Here is an 18,852-nt window from a genome sequence, read left to right as displayed (position 1 = left end):
AACCAAATAAAACGGTTCATGTATAAATATAAGCCAAAAAAACGTTATTTGAGCCCTGAAAATGTGGGACAAGTGTCAAACTTTTGTTAAACCCCTCGAGTCTGCATCTCATCGTAACTGCATAACACTGATAAATTACTGTAAAATAAGATGTGTACATGCAGACAGCTGCCCCAAACAGCAGCTGATAAACATGAGAGCAGCACAGCAAATCTGGACAGATCTATAGATCGATCTGAAAGTGCTCCACAACCAAAATGTTCAAAACACTAAGTTAAAAAGTTACTCAAAAGCAAATATGCAAAGAGAAGTTTGTAGCTGCTTCTTAAAAGCCACCTTTAAAATCCACACATGTCCAAGTCAGAGTCTGGGGACGCTGTTCCATTGTGTTCGTATCAGGTACCAAACCTGTCACACCATGAGGTGATGTTTAAATACTCCCCTCACCCCCAACCATAGCAGATGGCCGCCCCTCCCTGAGCCTGCTTACCTGCAGATTTATTCCTGTTAAAAGGGAGTTTTTCCCTTTTCCCAGTGTAAGGAAAGTCCTAAAGACTGTGGAGACACCATGTCCTCTGCTGGCCTCTTCTCTGGATTCTGAAGGTAGAAACTGGGAGTTAATAATAGGAGGAAAGACAATAGGCCTCAATTACTAATATGTGTGTGAAAATGTCCTTATTCTAAGCAAAAAATGATTTTTCCCTCAGATTTATAACACAGCAGGTCAGTTTTGTTCTTAGATCTGTGCCTACGTTAGTAAATGAGACTCAATAAATATAAACTTAAATAAGAGTGTCTGAGTTCCAAGGAGGAAGCCAAATCAATTAATATTATTTTTAATTTTGTTTTTGTTTTTTTAAGTGATGCTTGGACTGAAATATGGGTGCTGAACATGGTTTCCTGTGAGAACAAGATGAAAATAGGTCGAGGACAAGGAGCTCGTGATGAGAAACTCCACATTCTTCAGCATCTGTGGGATACTGCCAAAAAATTAGACATCAGCAATGATAGAAATCACTTTAGGTGCAAGATAAAATCATTTAAGATGAGATAAGTCATACTAGAATATGTTTAAATGAAAGGGTTAAAGCCATACTTTTGGCATTCACAATTAAAAAAAATTAAATTAATTTAATGTAAAAAAAAATGAAATTGCTTATAAAGAAAACAAAAATACTAAAAACAAACTGTTTTCTTGGACGTTAATGTCACAGCTCTGTCACTCAGAGAACCTGATGGGTTATAATGGAGGATTTTATTTAATTGATCTCTAAAAGACAGATTTAATTTATTCTCTCAGCTGCAGATTTAAAATTAGTCTACAGTGCAAACTGGATGTGAGGTCCGCAGGTACAAAGTGCGGATTTCTTTTAGGATCGTAGACAGCACAATAAAAAAAAAAGTCCAAGAATTCCCATTTCTTACAGGAAACCTTAGACCCTCCCACCGTCCGCACACAGAGGTTTTTTTTTCTTCAAACTTTATTGGAAATTATAAGCGAACAGTCAGTCATTCCAGTTCAATTTGTACAGTAGATATACAGGGCAAATAAGAGTAACAATATACAGTACAATGAAATAAGAAGGATAAATAAATAAAGGAGAAAAAAATGGGGAATGTGACAGACTTCATACCAACTTTGTACTTGAAAGTTGTATCTGTGACAGCTCATCCATTAAACATTTCTGAATGAATTTCAATCAATGATAAACCTTTTTTATTGGAAGTTAATTTAAGAGAGTTTATTCAATTTCAATCAAAAACAAATTAAATGATGGGGTTGAGTTTTGAAATTTACATTTATGTATATGGAATTTCCCTAATAAGATATAAAGATTGACAATGGTACATTTTTTTTTCTTTAGTTTCAAAATAAGTGATAATGTTCTTCCCTTCAATTTTGATTTCGTATGGTCCGCACACAGAGGTCTGACGGATCGTCCGGGAGTGATGACGCAGTTTTCAGGAGACTTGATTGGTCAGTAGGCGGTGCTGTCACGCCTGTTGATCGGTTACCAAGGCGAAAACCCCCGGGAACGAAAAACCTGACTGAAGGTAAGTCTTAGTAAGACTTTAAAAAGGCTGCTGCGCTATTACAGTGAAGATGCTTTCAAACACCACCTACACCTTTACCTTAAACTATGGTCAGGTGGTGTTTGCTTAACTCGGACAAAGGTGCGCTGACCGTGGTCACATGTGCGCATGTCTGCGAATCTGTGTGAAAAACAGGAACAGGCATCACAAACTTTAGAGGAACTGCAGTCTAACAACATTTATTCTGTATAGAAGGAACAAATCTAACAGTTTGTGAGTGTTTGTGTAACTTCCTCTACAGTTTGCTGCTCTTCACTGTCGTAACTTTTTATTCTCTGGACTCTGGAAGGTTGGCGGATTGATCCAAGTATTAATAGTATCGATACCAACGCTGATATTGATATCGATACTGTCGAGATGTGATCAGTGCTTTGTTTCTATCCTCCCGTGTGTGTGTGTGTGTGTGTTTTTTAAAGGATATCTCACACACGCACTGTGAAAAAAGTCTTGGACCGGTCATTTCTATTTTATTTACAGCATAGAGCATATTTAAACAATGCAAGGTGACCCAAAGTGCTTTAGGACGGGCACATTTACATTCAGAACAGAGGTTTAATGCTCATTAAAACGTGTTCAGAATTCACTGATGTGCATCTCATGAGTTAGCACACATTGCCCTTCCCTACACAGGCTGCCTTTATAGATTAAAAGTATCTGTATCGACTATACCGGCCCTGTATTTACTGGGTATTGGATCGATATCAATACAATACTGCACAGCACTACTCTGGACACTGGGTGGCAGCGTCTGCTTTGACGCTGCTGAAACCTGATCCTATCAGCATTTGTTTTTTCCTCTTCTTCCTTTGTGTCTGCAGAAAAGTGAAAGAGGAAGAGAGTGAGCAGGCAAAAGGCTGCAGCAGTGATCCACTCAGTTTTATCCAGACCAGTTTTTAATATAATGGTGTTGGAGCAGGGCGGGAAAGCAGTGAGCATCCTCATCAGAGTGTCTGTAAGAGAGGTCAGCTGTTGCTTACTGATAGCAGAACTTGTAAGTTTCAGTGTATAGTCGTGAGGGAATGCAATCCTACACATCTGTTCCTGGTTTTCATAGTGTACTGCACCCTGCACCTCCTCCCTCTTTCAGCGTTAAAGAGTTGGTGGTGGGTGTGTATCTGTTTGCATGTGAGTGCTGAAGGGGCGGGTTGAGTTCTGACTGAAAGTATGAGTCCTGACCGTCTCTCACATCATCTAGGTGTGGCTTTCTCTAATGCGATCAGATACCGCCGGCTGACAGAAGTGGCCGAGCCAGTTATTTCCACACAGCTTTAAGAGTGGAAGCGGCGCCAGGCGGTCAAAGAAGAGCTGAAGACATGGCAGATACAGCAGCTGTAGAGGTAGCTCCGCTCCCCAAACAGCAGCAGCAGCAGAACCTGTGTGGTGTCTGCTCAGGTAAGCTGAGCGGGGAGGAGCCGGCAGCTTGTGGTCACTCCGTTTGCGGCTCCTGTCTCGAAGGCAAAAGTAAAGGATGTCCACAGTGTCCCGTCAAGCCTGGCAGTCCCAAACAGAATGGAACAGCTGACCCTCCTGTGAACAAAACCAGTGAGAATCAGAGTCAAGAGTCAAAGACGGCAGAGGAGACCAAGATCCAAGAAGATCTGAAGGAGTCTGAGGACCCCAAGAAGCCTGAAGAGGACAAGAAGGAAGCAGAACCACAGACAGAAGAGGGGCCAAAAGAGGACCAGGATAAGGAGGAACCTTTGGGCCCCGACGATGTGGTATGTGACTCTTGCATCGAGAACCCCCGCAGGGCCCTCAAGTCCTGCCTCACTTGCTTGGTGTCATACTGCGAGGCCCATCTCCGGCCTCACCTGGAGAATCCTAAATTTCAAAACCACCGGCTGGTGGACCCGCTCAGGGACATCGAGAGGCGGACCTGCGAGAGCCACAAGTGGCCCCTGGACCTGTTCTGCTCCACCGACTCCTGCTGCATCTGTCAGGACTGCGTGAACGAGGACCACAAAGGCCACAACACCGTGTCTGTGGTGGAAGCTCGTAATCAGATCGAGGCAAGTGTTTCCCTGTACTGTGTGCACTTTCCTTTGAATGACCTCAACACATCTGATATGAATTTTGAGGCTTAACTCAGTGCTGAATTCCCAAATGAAAATATTCAGTTTTTCATGCATTTACATTTTTCAGTTCTATTTTGGGCCTCCTAAGAGTTCCTGCTGCTTTAAATCTTTTATTATCAGCATGTCAATATGTGAGAATCAGCTGCTTTCATTGCTTTAGTGGACTCTGAACTGAGAGATTGAGAGGAGACAGAATGAGGCAATTAAAGACTCTTATTTTCAGCATTTTTTTAATAAATACTTGAGTTTTGTTTAAACTAAACTCCCAAAGAGAGACGTTATTAATTAAAATAAGTCCATTCTTGGAATTTAACGTCAGGATTTGTTATCTCATATTTAGCGTTGCTGAATGTGTGGCAAAGGTCTCGTAGATAGCGAGTAAAGTCTTGAGTAAATAAAAGCTTAACCATCAAAAGGACAGACCATGGCAGCAGTTGTGTCATTAATTAGGAATTTGAGCTCATAAATAATCCTTTAAATCACATCGGAGATTATTGCTTATTTACACTAAAGAGGAGACTAAATATAAAGTGTCTAAGTCAGCAGGTTGGAGCACAGTTGTTCTCATATGTCCTAAAATGTACCTCTGAGTGCTTCATCCAGTCATCAGTACTTCAGATTCAGCGTCCACTCTGGAGGTCATCGGCTCACGTGTGGCTTTGCAGCTAAATCTGAAGCTCATCACTCCTTGTGACCGCCCCCAGGTTCAAACATTCCTGCACAGATCTGCAGCTATTTGAAGAGCGCTCTCATTACCAAACCTTTGACTTCTTTGTTAGAACTGCAGAGAAAACACTGGTGGGAGGAACGCCGGTTTGACGCCACCTCCGCTGATCAAATATTGTTTATTTGCTGACCTGCAAAACTTGATTTAAAGTATTTAGTTTTGAACAAAAAAACATGGAGGTCGTCTCACACACACACACACACACACACACACACACACACACACTTGACAGAAGAAAAACAGAAAGCACAGTATGATGAATTCTTCCTCTTCCTGTTCAGAGCTTTCATTCCACATTTGAACAATAGAGACTTATTATATAAGTCACTTCTGTTTAGGTTGATCCTGCTGTCCACTCTCCTGGAGTGGGAGAGCAGGACAGTCCCTTTGCACAGCACAAGAAAAGCATTAAAACATTATTTTGTTTGAAATCATTCAATGAAACAATTTTTAACATGTTCTTGTCGTACAGAACTCAGTAGGCGTTGCGGGTTTAATAATTATGGAAAAAGACTCCTGAGATGTTTAACTGCCGCTTGAACAAATATTGTGTGGCTCAAAGTGGAACTAACATAAACCATTGGAAGTATTTCCAAAGAATGTTTTCCACCTTATAACGCATGACCGATTTTTGTCATGGTGCCAAACAAAAGGTCACCTTTGCTCAACTTCTTCATCAGAATAATGTTTCATCATATTTGACATGATGTAGTCAGGGAATAATGAAAAAAGTCAAAAGCTTTAATTTGGTCACAAATAACTCATCGAAGTCTTGTTACTGATCTCTTGAGGCAGTCACAGATCTGATTTTGTGAAGACTGTGCTCAGTAGTCATGTTAGTAGTTAGTATAAATGATCTTTAAAACATTTTCACACCCTTTCATACACAAAATAGATAACAAATATATAAAATATAGTAGAAGTGACACAGCAGATGAAAAAACATGGAAAATAATACAAGCTTGAAACGGTGATTTTAAAATGAACACCGAGTTAACGGGGAGAATTTCAACTGGACCTCACTGTGAATCAGTTTTGATGAGTTACACTATAGGACAGCCACTGTAACACAGAGAGCGGTATTTCAAAGTTGATTATACATGACAAAGAATGTAATGTGACATGGACTGGAAGTTGGGAATGAAATGAAGCTGAATCTCCCTGTAGATCCTCCACCTGTAGTGTAACATCACAATCTGGGCACACTTGTTACCATATGAGAGTGTGTGCTGGTACACACAGGCGCAAAGCCTCCCAAATATTATTTTCACTAATGATACACAGCACAATTGTCCTTCAGACTTTAAGTGAGGTAGGTAGTGGTTTGTCCAAACTGGTTAAAATAACACAAAGTGTCATCTGCAAAAAACCATAGTAGCCTTTGTATCTGCTCTACAATAAATGGCAACATAACTAACACTTGTAACTTGGTGTTTCAGGAAGTGATAGAAAAATGAGTCAGGAAGTAGGGCATCCCTGTCCTCACAGTACATGATAATTTTTTTTAAGGTTGATTGATTTTAAACCTGCACTGGCATGCTGACTGTGAGAGAGAGAGAGAGAGAGAGAGAGAGAGAGACGCTTGTGGCGCTTCCCTCTGGGTCTAAACTTGTGGGAGTTAATATCAGAGTAGCTGCTCTGCTTTGCCTGGATCTGCCTGAGGAATTTAGACTTGACTTGACAGATTGGAAAAAAGCAGATATGCAAATCTAGAGTCAGATGTCGGACCCTTTCAGAATAAAAGTAACCAGAGCGCAAACATTTTCCCTGAAACAATCTAGATATTAAGATCTATGCATATTTTCTATGAGGAAGCAGACTGACATTTTTTCCTCTTGCTCTGTTAACAGAATGAATTGAGGGAGAAACAGACTGAGATGATGAAGACAGTGACGGCAGCAGAGAATGCCATCAACAAACTTCAGCTCAACACAGTCTCCATTGAGGTAAACACAACATTAGATGTGATTCACTGTGAGTCACACAGATGTCACACAGATGTCACAGTAGTTAGGTAAAATGAGTCGGTTGCAGCTATTTCTGGCCTGTGAACTCAACAGTTTGTAATCCTGAACGTTTCAGAGTCACCCAAATCAAACTGGTTTCTCTGAGGTGTGAGAGGAAATCCATATTTTTCATGTAGTAGTGAGTAATGAAGAATTCCTGCAGTGAGTCTGCAGTTATGTAATGTTATGTGGCTCTGCCAGATTTCCTACATGTTACTTACTGTAACTTTTAAAGTAAGTGCTTATTATGTCAGAATGTGAACTCTGTCCACACTAAGAGAAACTAAAGGCAGTATTTTACAGCAATCTGTGAAGGACGTACGAGCAGTGATTGAGAGCCAGTTTGAGGAGCTGCAAGCAGTGGTGGAGAAAGCCAAGAAGGAGGTGACGGAGATCTTGGAGGGTGAGGAGAAGCAGGCACTGCAGCAAGCCGAGGGCATTCGGGTTCACTTGGAGCAGAGGTGCACAGATCTGAAGAAGACTCAGGTGCAGATGGAGAAGATTTCCAAGAATAAAAATGACGTGGATTTCCTGCAGGTACAAATTCAAGACGGCAGTGTCATAACTAGTCTTTGTCTCGCTTCTGGAAGATAATGTAATGCAATCTTTCCCAGGGCTTGTTTGAAGGTAGCAGAGCTTGTTTTGACTCAACTACTTTTCATGTGAAGGTGAAAAGGAACAAGTTGGGTTCTTTGGAAATAACCTGTCACCTACTGAAAATGGCAACAGTAATAATGGAACTGTTTACAAGTTAAACTCATAGTACAAAATCTTTGCACAGGTGAATGAGGTACAGGTATTTCACAGGAGAAAAAAACTTCATAAAAATAACTAAAAAGACATCATGTACATTATATTCGGCCCCTCCATCTTGACACATATACCTGCACTTGTGAGACAGTCTTTATGAAGTTAAGTCTTTAAAATAAATTATATTCTATATTATTCAGAATTAAATCTAATTTAAAATACAGATTTATTTAAAACCAAATACATACTTCATTTTAAAACAATTAGATATTTCCACTGTTTGCCTTTCACTTACCTCAGTTTAGTTTAACAAACACTTCAAAACCATGAATTCTTAAAAACATTACAGTACTTACAAGCTGCTACCTCGTCAAATAAAGAGCAGACACAGAGTGTCCTTGTGTGGTCACGGGTTCTGCTTTGGAGAACTGTTACATTTTGGCCTTCTTCAGGACTTGGTAATAAAGAAAAGTGCAAAGATTGTCAAGCAGTGAAGAAGTCACTTGGATGAGTGACCAAACGTTTCTCCCATTGAAAACACTACGCCAGATGAAAATCAAACTTTTGGGATCATCATGCAATGTTCGCTTCTGGTTTATCATCAGAATTTGCAAATTAGAGTTAAAAAGAGAATCTACAATAGTGCGATCAAAGACGCTTTTTGAGGTAATGAAGTGCATTGATATTCAGTACTTAGCAAATGGTACAATATGTTCTCTTGCAACATGTTTTTCACATTGGCACCTCTTAGCTAAGATTAAAAACTGATCAACTAAAGCTAACTTGAAAAAGAACATTTCATTTACATTTAATTAAAACCTTGCATGTTTCATAAACAAGTCCTTGAACAGCACCGATGATTCTGGGTGTGAACCTCAATACCAACAACCCAGTGTGAGTCGAGGGTTTTACACACCCACCGTCCACCCCGAGCACCTGCAGACAGGTCCTGTCTTTAACTAAGCGCTGCTAGTTACTAGAAATAACCATAAACCTGTCCAATTATGCTGTAGTAAAAACTGATCCCTGCCAACCCGGTTTAATTATTTTAGATTTAGTCAGCAGAGGCTTAGAGTGTGCTCTCTTTCAAAATAAAATTTTGGCTCCACTGAGCACTAACAGTGTGCCTAAAGCTAAATGAGAAAACAACTTAGTAGGACAGGGAAAACTCATGAAAGAAAATATATTTCCCATAATTTGCTGCATTTCTCAATGAGACAGGAAGTCATTCGTGCCTAAAGGCTGCAGAAATGCCCCTGCTTTCATTCCTGAATGGCACCGTGCTTGTTTTATAGGAATACGCGGAGTGGAAGAAAGAAGCCGCTGATGTCTCCCTGCCTGGTGTCTACATTGGCCTGATGGACTGTCTGAATGCCTTCAGCCGTGTGATTGTTGACTCCACACAGGAGCTCTGTGCCATGCTGGTGTCTTCATATATAGACAAAGTCAAAGAAACGTGCAAAAGCGGTAAGAAAGTAAGCAGAGATGTTGCTGCCTGGAGAAACAACTACACAAGCAGCAAATCGCAGAGATCCGGACAGCTGTGTAGCTGCCGGGGCATGTTCAGTCTTGTAAAGAATTTAGCTGTGCTTGAGCAAGAGCAAAATGTATGATTCATGACTCACCTGCTTTGCTTGTCATGATTATGCTTAAGAAGAGAACGGACGACACATACTTGTTTCCCTGGAGAATGTTTTTGTGCACGATAAAAACAAAACTTATGAAGAGAAATCTAAATCATGCTGATTTATTCGGACACTGAAATGTGTCTTCTTTTTGCAGACAAAGTGGGAATAAAGACAACAGTAAAGGCTATTGCTGCAGCAAAATACATCAAGTCTCTTCCAGATCCGGTGACACGGGCCGACTTCCTAAAGTGTAAGTATTTCTGTAGTCGAGGAGAACTGCCGGTGGCAAACAATGTGAAGATTTTACCCCTATATTTTTTTTATATATATTTTATTTTTCCATAACCTAAAAACAGGCTTCGGTGTGCTTATAGTCTTTTATTTTGAAACTATATTGACTATGGGATGCAAATTTTATGAAGACCAAAAGCACAGTGACCTGGGTCCAACACATGTTCTCCCTCTAGTAGGAAATGCCCAGAACACCTTACCTAGGAGATGCTCAGGAGCCATCCTGATCCGATCCCCAACCACCTCAAGTGGTTCCTTTGGATGTGGAGGAATAGGCGCTGTACTCTGAGTCCCTCCCGTAATGGCCACATCCCTCATTTCCACAGCTGTAATCCGCAATCTCATTCTTTCGGTCACTACTTAAAGCTTGTGATCACAGCAGGTGGTACGAACGTAGTCCAGCACCCACCGAGAGCAAGTTATTGTCGATAATACGAACGAAGCTCTGAAAACAAATGTTCTGTTCAAAATACAGGATACACCAACAACATGGGTGTAGCTTCTGTGGGCACAGCTAAAGTTGTGTACCTGAGATGACCATATTAAGGATATCCCCTCCCACGTAATTACATAAATGCGCTGACCTCAATATTCCTGTAAAGATAACACATTGTCATTTTATGGAAATCTGCTGGAAGTTTGGTTTTCACCTGACATTGCAGTATCACTTCCTCATGGTTTCCCAGCATGCCTTTCTGCTCACCCTGCTCCCCTTTAGGTTTGATTTCTTCCTCCATCATACCTGTTCTGAATCTGGATCACAGTTGTATTCAGTGACAGAGCTGCCTCCCTGTGTGATGTAGTTTTTATAGAAATCTGGTCAGCGTTATCATGAGTGTCCACAATGTAACGGATCCTCTTTAACATGTATTTTCAGTGTACTTGACTACAATTTAACTCTTGATCATGTATAGAAATGACAGCAGTCTGTCCTTATTAAAGAAAAATAAATGTCTGGTTCTGCCGGAGGTTTCTTCCTGTTAAAAGGGAGTTTTTCCTTCCCACTGTCGTCAAAGTGCTTGCTCATAGGGGGTCATTTGATTGTTGGGTTTTTCTCTATATGTATTATTGTACCGTCTACCTTACAATATAAAGCACCTTGAGGCGACTGTTGTTGTGATCTGGCGCTGTATAAATAAAATTGAATAATTAAATTAAAGGCTGCATTGTAAAGCCAAAAAAAGTTAATTGAACACAAAAAGTAAGCCTACTTATTGCTGGTGTTTTATTTTTAGAAACGTATGCATGACCTGCATTATTCTGTCTTCATTTGAGAAAATTTAATTTCAGAAAGTTTTACGTTCACGTTGCAGTTTTTTAAATTTTTTTAAAACACCTGGCAACCCACTGCACTCATGGTGTCACAACTTAGCAAATCTACTATGAATATAGTGAAACATAAAGTATAACTTAGCAAACACAAAACAACTAAACAACAGGCATAATATTTTAACTGAGGCCTCTAAGCTTGGCTACTGCACGTTATTTTGTTTCAATTCCCAATAAAACAAAAAAGTTTAATTTAATGAAAACTAATCTGTTTAATTAACACAAATGTCTATAAAGGGGCCTCAAATCAGAGTCTTTTATACCCCTTGTGATTAAGATTATTTTCTTGTTCTCTCACTCTCAGTAAGACTGCCAGATTAAAATTATTAACATTTAATGACTGTAGTGATGCTCCACATCGCTCCCTGATGGGACCTGAAGGCTATAAGCCTTGTGTTTGGTGTTATAGGCCCTAACAGTCCCTAACTGCACTGCTATTTGCACTCCTGCCTGTCTTGTTGCGTAACATAAGTAAACTGACATACACAACAATCCTTTGCAGATGCTGCCCAAGTGAGTTTCGATCCTGTGACGGCTCATAAGTTCCTCCGCCTAATGGAGGAAAACAAAAAGGTGACAAACACCACGCCCTGGCAGCATCCTTACCCCGATGTGCCCGAACGCTTTGAGAACTGGCGTCAGGTTCTGGCCGTGGAGAGCTTCTACATGGGCCGGCACTACTTTGAGGCGGACATCCACGGTGAAAGCACTCATGTGGGCCTCACGTACAAGAGCCTTGACCGCAAGGGCAACGAGAGCAACAGCTGCATCACGGGGAACAGCTTCTCCTGGTGCCTTCAGTGGAATGGCCGTAACTTCTCGGCCTGGCACTGTGATGTGGAAACTCCCCTGAATGTGGAGATGTTTAGTCGTATTGGGGTTTATGTGGACTACACGCAAGGCCTACTGGCATTCTACGGGGTGGGTGAGACCATGACGCTCATCCACAAGTACCAGACAGAGTTCCTAGAGCCTTTATACCCAGCGTTCTGGCTGCCCAAGAAGGAGAACACTGTTCTCTTGGTGGCGCCTGGGGAACCTTTACCTCCGAAAACCCCGTCTCCTCCCACCTCACCTACAACAGAAGATATTGCTTCATAAACCACTTTTCTTGGAGAACTTAATTATAGGAGCGTGCTGTACTGATTCTGGAAAATAAAGAGACGAACTCTTGAACTGTTACAACTTGTTTACAGGAGATTTATTTTTGTTGTAAAACTAATAAACTGTTTCTCATTTGGGATCATGTCATATTGATTCTTTTCTCCCCTGTGCCTTTGGCACTACTGTTACCGGAAATGTTCTATATTTTCTGTATGCAAATAAAAAGGCGTATCTGCATTTGCAAAACAAATGCCTGGTTTTGTTGACAGTTTGAAACACTCCACATCATCAAATCAACAGCATCCTTTAAACATTTGCTAATGTACATTTCTGTGGCACAAAAAACGATTTCAAAAACTGAGTGGATCATTTAGGATTTAGAATTTTGTAGTTTCCCTGACATGCGTTATACCTTACTCTTTAACACTTTTTTCCCCTGAAAAGCTAAATTGTTGTATCTCTCCGTTGAGCAGAGGCCAGACTACAGTGATTTGTTCAAGTAAATCAACCTGTAGATTTGCTCGTTAAAAAGAAAGATGAGTGCAGCAAGCTTTGGTCACTTAGGGATAAAAAGGCACATTTCTTCATTGATGTAAAAGTGAACAAAAGCTGCAAAACAAATGCAGCTTTTGTTTTGCAGCTTTTGCAGCAAAAATACTTGCCAGTGTACATTTAAGAACTAAAGAGATGCAAAATGAGCAGGAAGAATCACAAACAGAGACAAAATATCAGACATGCACACAGGTGAACAAAGCACAACCAACTGCATGGTTTGCAGTTTGTGTCTCTGTCTGTGCTCAAAGGCCTCTTTCATCCATGTGAATCGGGTGTACTGTTAAATTACCAAAGCCAGGATTAAAAAAAAAATCAGTACACTTAAAATATCTTTGATGATTATCTTGTACCTAATCTCACAGCAAGAAGGTCTGGGCTTTGAATCGAGACCTCTCTATGTGCAGCTTGCATGTTCTCCATTGGTCTGCGTGAGTTCTTTCAGGTACTCTGGCTTCCTGTACAAAGATATGCAGATGTTTGGATGACTGCTGATTCTAAATTAGCTATAGGTGCGGATGTGAGTGTGATTGACTGTCTCTTTGTGTCAGGACCCCTGGCGACCTTTCTGTGGTGTACCCCCTCCCCTGCAAGCCTGAATTGGATGGATTAACCTATTTCTGAGTAATAGTATGCAACAAGTACACAATTTCATGAATCAATTAAAACTTAAAAATTATACACTTAAAAAAGAAAAGAAATTGTAATAAAACAAAAACAATAAAATGCAAAAAAATATTATTGCAAATTATTAGTATAAAGATATATTAAATATATATTTTATGTTATACGTGGTAATCATTTTACGATCCAAAAAATTTTGTTTTTCAAAAATAAGATATTACATCAAACACTTTTTAATCGAGAAACCACGTGGCCTTCAGTGACGTGGCGCGTTTTGGTCACCTGACTATAGTGACGTGTAACTGACCATGTAAGCAGGAAGAGCCTGACCAAGTTTCAAGATGCTAGCAGTAAGTAAGAGCACAATTATTTACTATTTTTAAATAATGTCTTAGTGTCGCTAACAGCAAACGCGGCATCACTTAAGCATTAACCGTCAGTGAAATTAATTAATGAAGATGAATCATTCCCAGCCCGGTTGGACATCTTTGGTGCTAATATTGCTAAGTAGTTAAGATGCTAACATTTCTGCTCAGCGTTAAATTAACGTTTTTAAAACGGATCAAACGGTGAAGTTTTCTACTCATAAAAACACGATCAGAGTGTTCGCTTTAAAGTTGTATGCGGCTAAATTTACGCTTGCGGGCATCTGTTGTGTTTCGGTGTCAGCTAACGATAGCTAAAGTTAGCTTCATCCTGAACCAACATCAGCAAACAAGGTGACAAAACGTGAAATTAAGCTACATCCTGCTAACGTGGCAATGTTTGAGCTGTTTATAATACGAGCAAACAAAAGTGTGAGCTTTAATTTGTCTCCAGGCACAGAGAAGCTAAAGTGACCTCACTCCACTCTTTATTATCAGCTGCTCTTCTTTAAGCAGCTGGTAAGTATTTGGTTTTTCCAATTTACAGGACAAAGGAATTCACTTTTTGTTCACCTGGTAACATTTAGAAGCAACTTCGCAAGCTTAATAAGATCTTCGTGTTAGGCCTGCTCTGTGTTTGAGCTGACAGCTGTTAGAGTGCAAGAATAATGAAGAAATGTTATGTTTTCAATAATAATAACTATTGTCAAACTCAGTTTTTTCATTTGCTCATTTTCTTGGTACTCTTGTTGGTTCTAACTTGTTAAATGTCAGCATTTGAAGATTACTTTTGCCATTTAAGTTAGTAAACTGAATCTCTTGATAATATAGTGATGAAAAAATTATTACCCCAACTACAGGAGTGTGTTTGGAGGCATATGAAGTTGTACTGTGAGGACTTGGAATATTTATTTATGATGTTAAAAGCTCAGAAACAACCTGTTACAGTGTATTAGTTTTAATAAACCTCCAGATTTCTGTTTTAAACAACCTGTTGTCAGTCTTACTCCTCTGATGACCCCTACCCACAGAGAGACGAGACTTTTAGGTCACATGGTTTTATGTCTCTGGGGTTTTAAGCCTCGTCCTTATTGATCCCTCAGGATACCAACGATGAAGACGTGTCTCTGTTTGATGCCGAGGATGACGCAGGGAAAAGGTCGAAGAAGTCGGGCGTTAAGTAAGTTTGCAGATCGCTGAAGGATTTAACATTTTCTCTGCACATGTTGAGAATGTTTTCACACTTTAACAAGAAATTCACTGATCTGTCTGCTAAGTTATCACTATCATCTGATATAGGCTAGTTGACTATTAGAGACAATATTTTAGAATTAATTATTTGTTCTTGTTAATAATAATGATTATAATTGTTATTAATGTGTCACCAGGCATCCGGTAGCAGCCTTCTTCCACCTCTTCTTCAGAGTCAGTGCCATCATCGTGTACCTGCTCGCTGAGCTCATTGGTGGGAGCTTCATCGCCTGCATGGTCACAATAATCCTTCTGCTCTCATGTGACTTCTGGACAGTAAAGGTGTGTCTCTTATCACTTTAATATCACCACTGTAGGGATGTTGTATTGATTATAATTAAATATCTTGGTGGGGCTTTTTTGCTTTTTTTTTTTTGGATTTCTTAAAGCCAGAACTCAGAGGAAGAGTGGACCAGATGAGATAAAAAAAATTAATCAGGAGCTTAAAAGCGAGATTGGAAGTCGTCCTAAAAGCTTGCCAACTGTTTTCACCTTTGGGTTATATATTATTAGTTTTGAATGAATTGTCGGTGCTGGGATGAGATGATGAGCAGTCGTGAGAAAAACATGGTGAAAAGTTTGGTCATAGATCCAACCGTCGTGTTTATTGACAGACAGTCCGGAGCCTTGGAGACGGGATATGCAACAGCCGGTACTGCAAACATCCAGTCATAATCATGATGAAGTGAAGCAGAGTTTACAGGCCAGCCTGACATTTGTAACGTGCTCTTTATTTAATCACTGTAGCTTCACTGCCTACAGTGAGATTTAAAAACATCTGGTTTCTGGATGTTTGTCGTTCACTGGTTCTTGTGGCACTGTTATTGTGTGCTGGTGATGTTCATGTTGAATCAGTTTAAATAGCCTCATGGTAGTGAACAACAAGTCCACATAAACTGGTCCTTCTAAAAGCAAATCTCACAACAAAACTGCCATCTTGGAATCAATTTGAATCCCTTATCAACAGAAATGAACGAGAGCTATGGGATTAATTTCAGTGGTCACTGGTGGAGTGGTTAGCAAACTCACTTGGCAGGTTGCTGGTACGATTCCAGCTGGAGATGCAAATCCTTTTTGGGGTTGAATGGAAATCACATGGTGGGAAACTGCCAAATCAAGCATGCTGAGCTACTCGCTGTGGTGACGCCTTGGGGCAAAGCAACAGCTGAAAGCAGCATTTTAGCTTTTACTGGAAAAGAAAAACTGCACGTAGAAAATCAGCAGTTAGATCTGATAAAAGATCTGACATCGTGACATCTTTACTGCACTATCAGGTACGTGGTGCCTTTTACCACACAGCTGAAGCTGTTGTGACCCTTTAGTGCGTACATGTACAGGGTTAATGTTTTTTCTGTTTGGGCGATCGATTGGCTCATTGAGTGCCATTTTTTTTTTCTTTAAGGCTTTCCTAAATCTTCTGTAGAATCTCCTTGGATAATATCTCTGGTTGCACTCTGTAAGGCAGATGTGGAACTGGACTCAGTTTCCAGAGTCACACTGTTACACAAAGACTAAATAATTAAACCTAGGAAACAGTGTTCGGATCCAGCACCATGTGAATAAGATTTGCCAGAGTCTCCGTAACGAAGCCATAAATCTCTCCATCTGCAGAACATCACTGGGAGGTTGATGGTTGGTCTGCGGTGGTGGAATCAGGTTGATGATGATGGACGAAGCCACTGGGTGTTTGAGTCGAGGAAGGTGAGATGCATCTCTGCTGAATCTGCTCTGGCTCTGACTTGGAGCTTTAGCTAAACGTGACCTTGACCTCTTGCTCTGTATCGGGTTGCACCGCCCAGATGTTTACAGTCAGTAGGCCTTATCATGTTCGCATGTCCTAACTGAGATATGTTTCCGTCTTCTTCAGGGTACAGGGAAGCAGCAAGCATCAGATTCAGAGTCCAGAATATTCTGGCTCGGACTGATTGTTTGCCCCATCCTCTGGGTCATCTTTGTCTTTAGCACCCTGTTTTCATTCAGGATTAAATGGATGGTAAGTTGTTAGATTTAAGTGACTGGACAAGTGCTGTTTTTCTTATTATCAACAAATCCAATTAAATTTTTCTCACAGCACTGTCTTACCTAGCATTCCTGGCTGTGTCTCTCAGCTCTAAGCCCACTGAACCCTATTAGTTCTTGGTGCTTTCTTAAGTAAAATTAGACAATAATTACTTGGTAAACGTGTGCCAGTGTTTTCTTGCTCTCACCCTGCATCTCAAGCTTGCTTTCAAAGTTTTCCTGCTGCATGAGGGGGGGATTCCAAGTAATATTTATTTGCATATAAACTGTATATGAAATTTGTTAAAGATGGGCAGTTAGCCATCCTGTGGCTCCTTTTGGGTTTATTTGCATATAAACAGTTTGAAGCCATCCTGTGGTTTTGGGTTTCACAGTTTGAAGCCTCAGTGTTTTTGTTTTGGCTAGCAGATGGTTAGCAGCTACGTTACCTAAAACATCACCTAAGAAAGAAGAAACTGTCCGTAGAGGGCAGTTTTAAACTACAGGTTTTATCCCTCGAGATTGTTGTTTGGGAGTCAGACACAGGAACACAGTGGACTCCTTCAGCCTGAATGCTCCATGTCTGAAATGCTCACAATGTGATTTGAAGCTTTATGAGATGATGTGTCGGACATGCACCCGGTGTTTTCCCAGGAGGCTATATGCTCGTTTGAGGTGCACATGACCTGATGCAGTAAGGTCCCAGTAAGGTTAGAAGTCGTAACTTTTAAAAAATGAAAACAAAGATCAAAATCTTAACAAGGAATCATGATAGAAACAGACACTATTAGACACTGATGGCAGTGAAGAGGTTCACCTTTAGCCTTTTCGTGGGATTTAATAAGGGGAATATGAAATATGACCAGGGTTTATTTCAGAAAAATTTTCTTCTTTCTCACAGCCCGTCGTGATCATGGGCGTTGTGCTGCAAGGCGCCAACCTGTACGGATACGTGAGGTGCAAAGTGGGAGGGAAGACCAGCTTAAAGAACATGGCTACCAATTATTTCGGACGACAGTTCCTCAAACAGGTGAGTTTTAAATAAAACACAATAAAAAGTCTTTTAATTTAAAAGTATTTGTCCTGTTTCTAAGAAGTCTTTTGTGTTTTTCCTCCTCAGACGCTGTCTAAGGAAGAGGAATCGTAGAGTGCAGCTCTGCGGCGTTAACACATCTGCATTATTCTCAATGCTCTGATATATAAACCTTCTTTTTCTCAGTGGACACGGGCAGGAAAGCATTCTCAGAAAAAGGGCAGTTTTTGATTGTGTGCTTTCTTTAAATGACTCAGTAGAGTTGTCTTTATCTTCCACACAGAGGTCAGAGGTGGGTTTTCACTACCTGAGGTCCAGCAATAAATCCTCTGATTACCGAGAACTGCATGAGTGTAAAACAGCTGACGCGTCGGAGTGACTGTAGTTTGTGTCGTAGTCTCACAGCTCCTTCAGATTTCTTCTTTTAGTTAGTTTGCCTCTAATAACTTTATAAATTAACAGTAATTAAAGAACCTTTGAGAGATGTCATACAGACATTTTGGTTTGTATGAAAGTGTGTAAAGTGTAACAGGAGATTTGTAAATATGTAAGTGAACAAACTGTGTGAAGAGTCATCTTTTGTGCAAATACATTTGTAACGTTTTTCCGAACTGGGTGCTCGTGTTTATTTATGTGGAGAGTCTGATTAGTTCCAACTTTTTATAATGCGGGAGCCTCTAAGAAAAGAAAAGTGTTGAATAAAAAGAATCCCGTAAGAGATTCAAGAAAAAGGAATAAATATAAATAAGATTTGTTTCCATTAACCAACACTGTTCCAGGTTTTTGTTTAATTTCAGAAATTTATAGACTCAAAAATAAAAATATTACTTAATGAACTGAGTTTAAACATTTAGTCTGCTAATTCCACGGTTTGTTATTCATGTATCTAATTAGTTATGACTGTGTTCTCATGCTTTTAATGTGTTTAGTACTGAGTGCAACAGCGACCTCTAGTTGTTGGTTCTCGTCATTGCATGTAATTGCATCTTTCCCAACATTTTTTTTCTCAAAAACTTTGAGAACTC

At 40.2% G+C, this 18,852-nt stretch overlaps 2 protein-coding genes across 6 annotated transcripts; both read left to right on the top strand.

The window, feature by feature from the left end:
* Window positions 1-1,888: 1,888 nt before the first annotated feature.
* Window positions 1,889-12,250, top strand: trim16 (tripartite motif containing 16). Of its 3 annotated transcripts, none has more exons than XM_039616684.1 (8): window positions 1,889-2,055; window positions 2,913-3,055; window positions 3,290-4,103; window positions 6,747-6,842; window positions 7,206-7,439; window positions 8,948-9,119; window positions 9,435-9,530; window positions 11,403-12,250. In XM_039616684.1, exons 3-8 carry the CDS (start codon window positions 3,408-3,410, stop codon window positions 11,999-12,001), a joined length of 1,893 nt encoding a protein of 630 aa, XP_039472618.1. In that variant the 5' UTR covers window positions 1,889-2,055; window positions 2,913-3,055; window positions 3,290-3,407; the 3' UTR covers window positions 12,002-12,250. The 3 variants fall into 3 exon arrangements, with proteins under 3 accessions (XP_039472618.1, XP_039472617.1, XP_031606301.1); XM_039616683.1 differs by having other exon boundaries at window positions 2,913-3,085; XM_031750441.2 differs by lacking the exon at window positions 2,913-3,055.
* Window positions 12,251-13,430: 1,180 nt separating this feature from the next.
* On the top strand, window positions 13,431-18,438 carry tvp23b (trans-golgi network vesicle protein 23 homolog B (S. cerevisiae)). 3 transcript variants are annotated; one of them, XM_031750447.2, is made up of 7 exons: window positions 13,431-13,530; window positions 14,649-14,725; window positions 14,934-15,078; window positions 16,408-16,497; window positions 16,664-16,789; window positions 17,696-17,824; window positions 17,915-18,438. In XM_031750447.2, exons 1-7 carry the CDS (start codon window positions 13,522-13,524, stop codon window positions 17,939-17,941), a joined length of 603 nt encoding a protein of 200 aa, XP_031606307.1. In that variant the 5' UTR covers window positions 13,431-13,521; the 3' UTR covers window positions 17,942-18,438. The 3 variants fall into 3 exon arrangements, with proteins under 3 accessions (XP_031606307.1, XP_039472776.1, XP_039472777.1); XM_039616842.1 differs by having other exon boundaries at window positions 13,469-13,534; XM_039616843.1 differs by lacking the exon at window positions 13,431-13,530 and adding an exon at window positions 13,798-13,899.
* Window positions 18,439-18,852: the final 414 nt, after the last annotated feature.

This window comes from Oreochromis aureus, linkage group 8, assembly GCF_013358895.1.
Source record: "Oreochromis aureus strain Israel breed Guangdong linkage group 8, ZZ_aureus, whole genome shotgun sequence".
NCBI classification, from domain to species: domain Eukaryota; kingdom Metazoa; phylum Chordata; class Actinopteri; order Cichliformes; family Cichlidae; genus Oreochromis; species Oreochromis aureus.
Note: the sequence above shows the minus strand (reverse complement) of the source record. Positions and strands in the feature narration are given on the sequence as shown.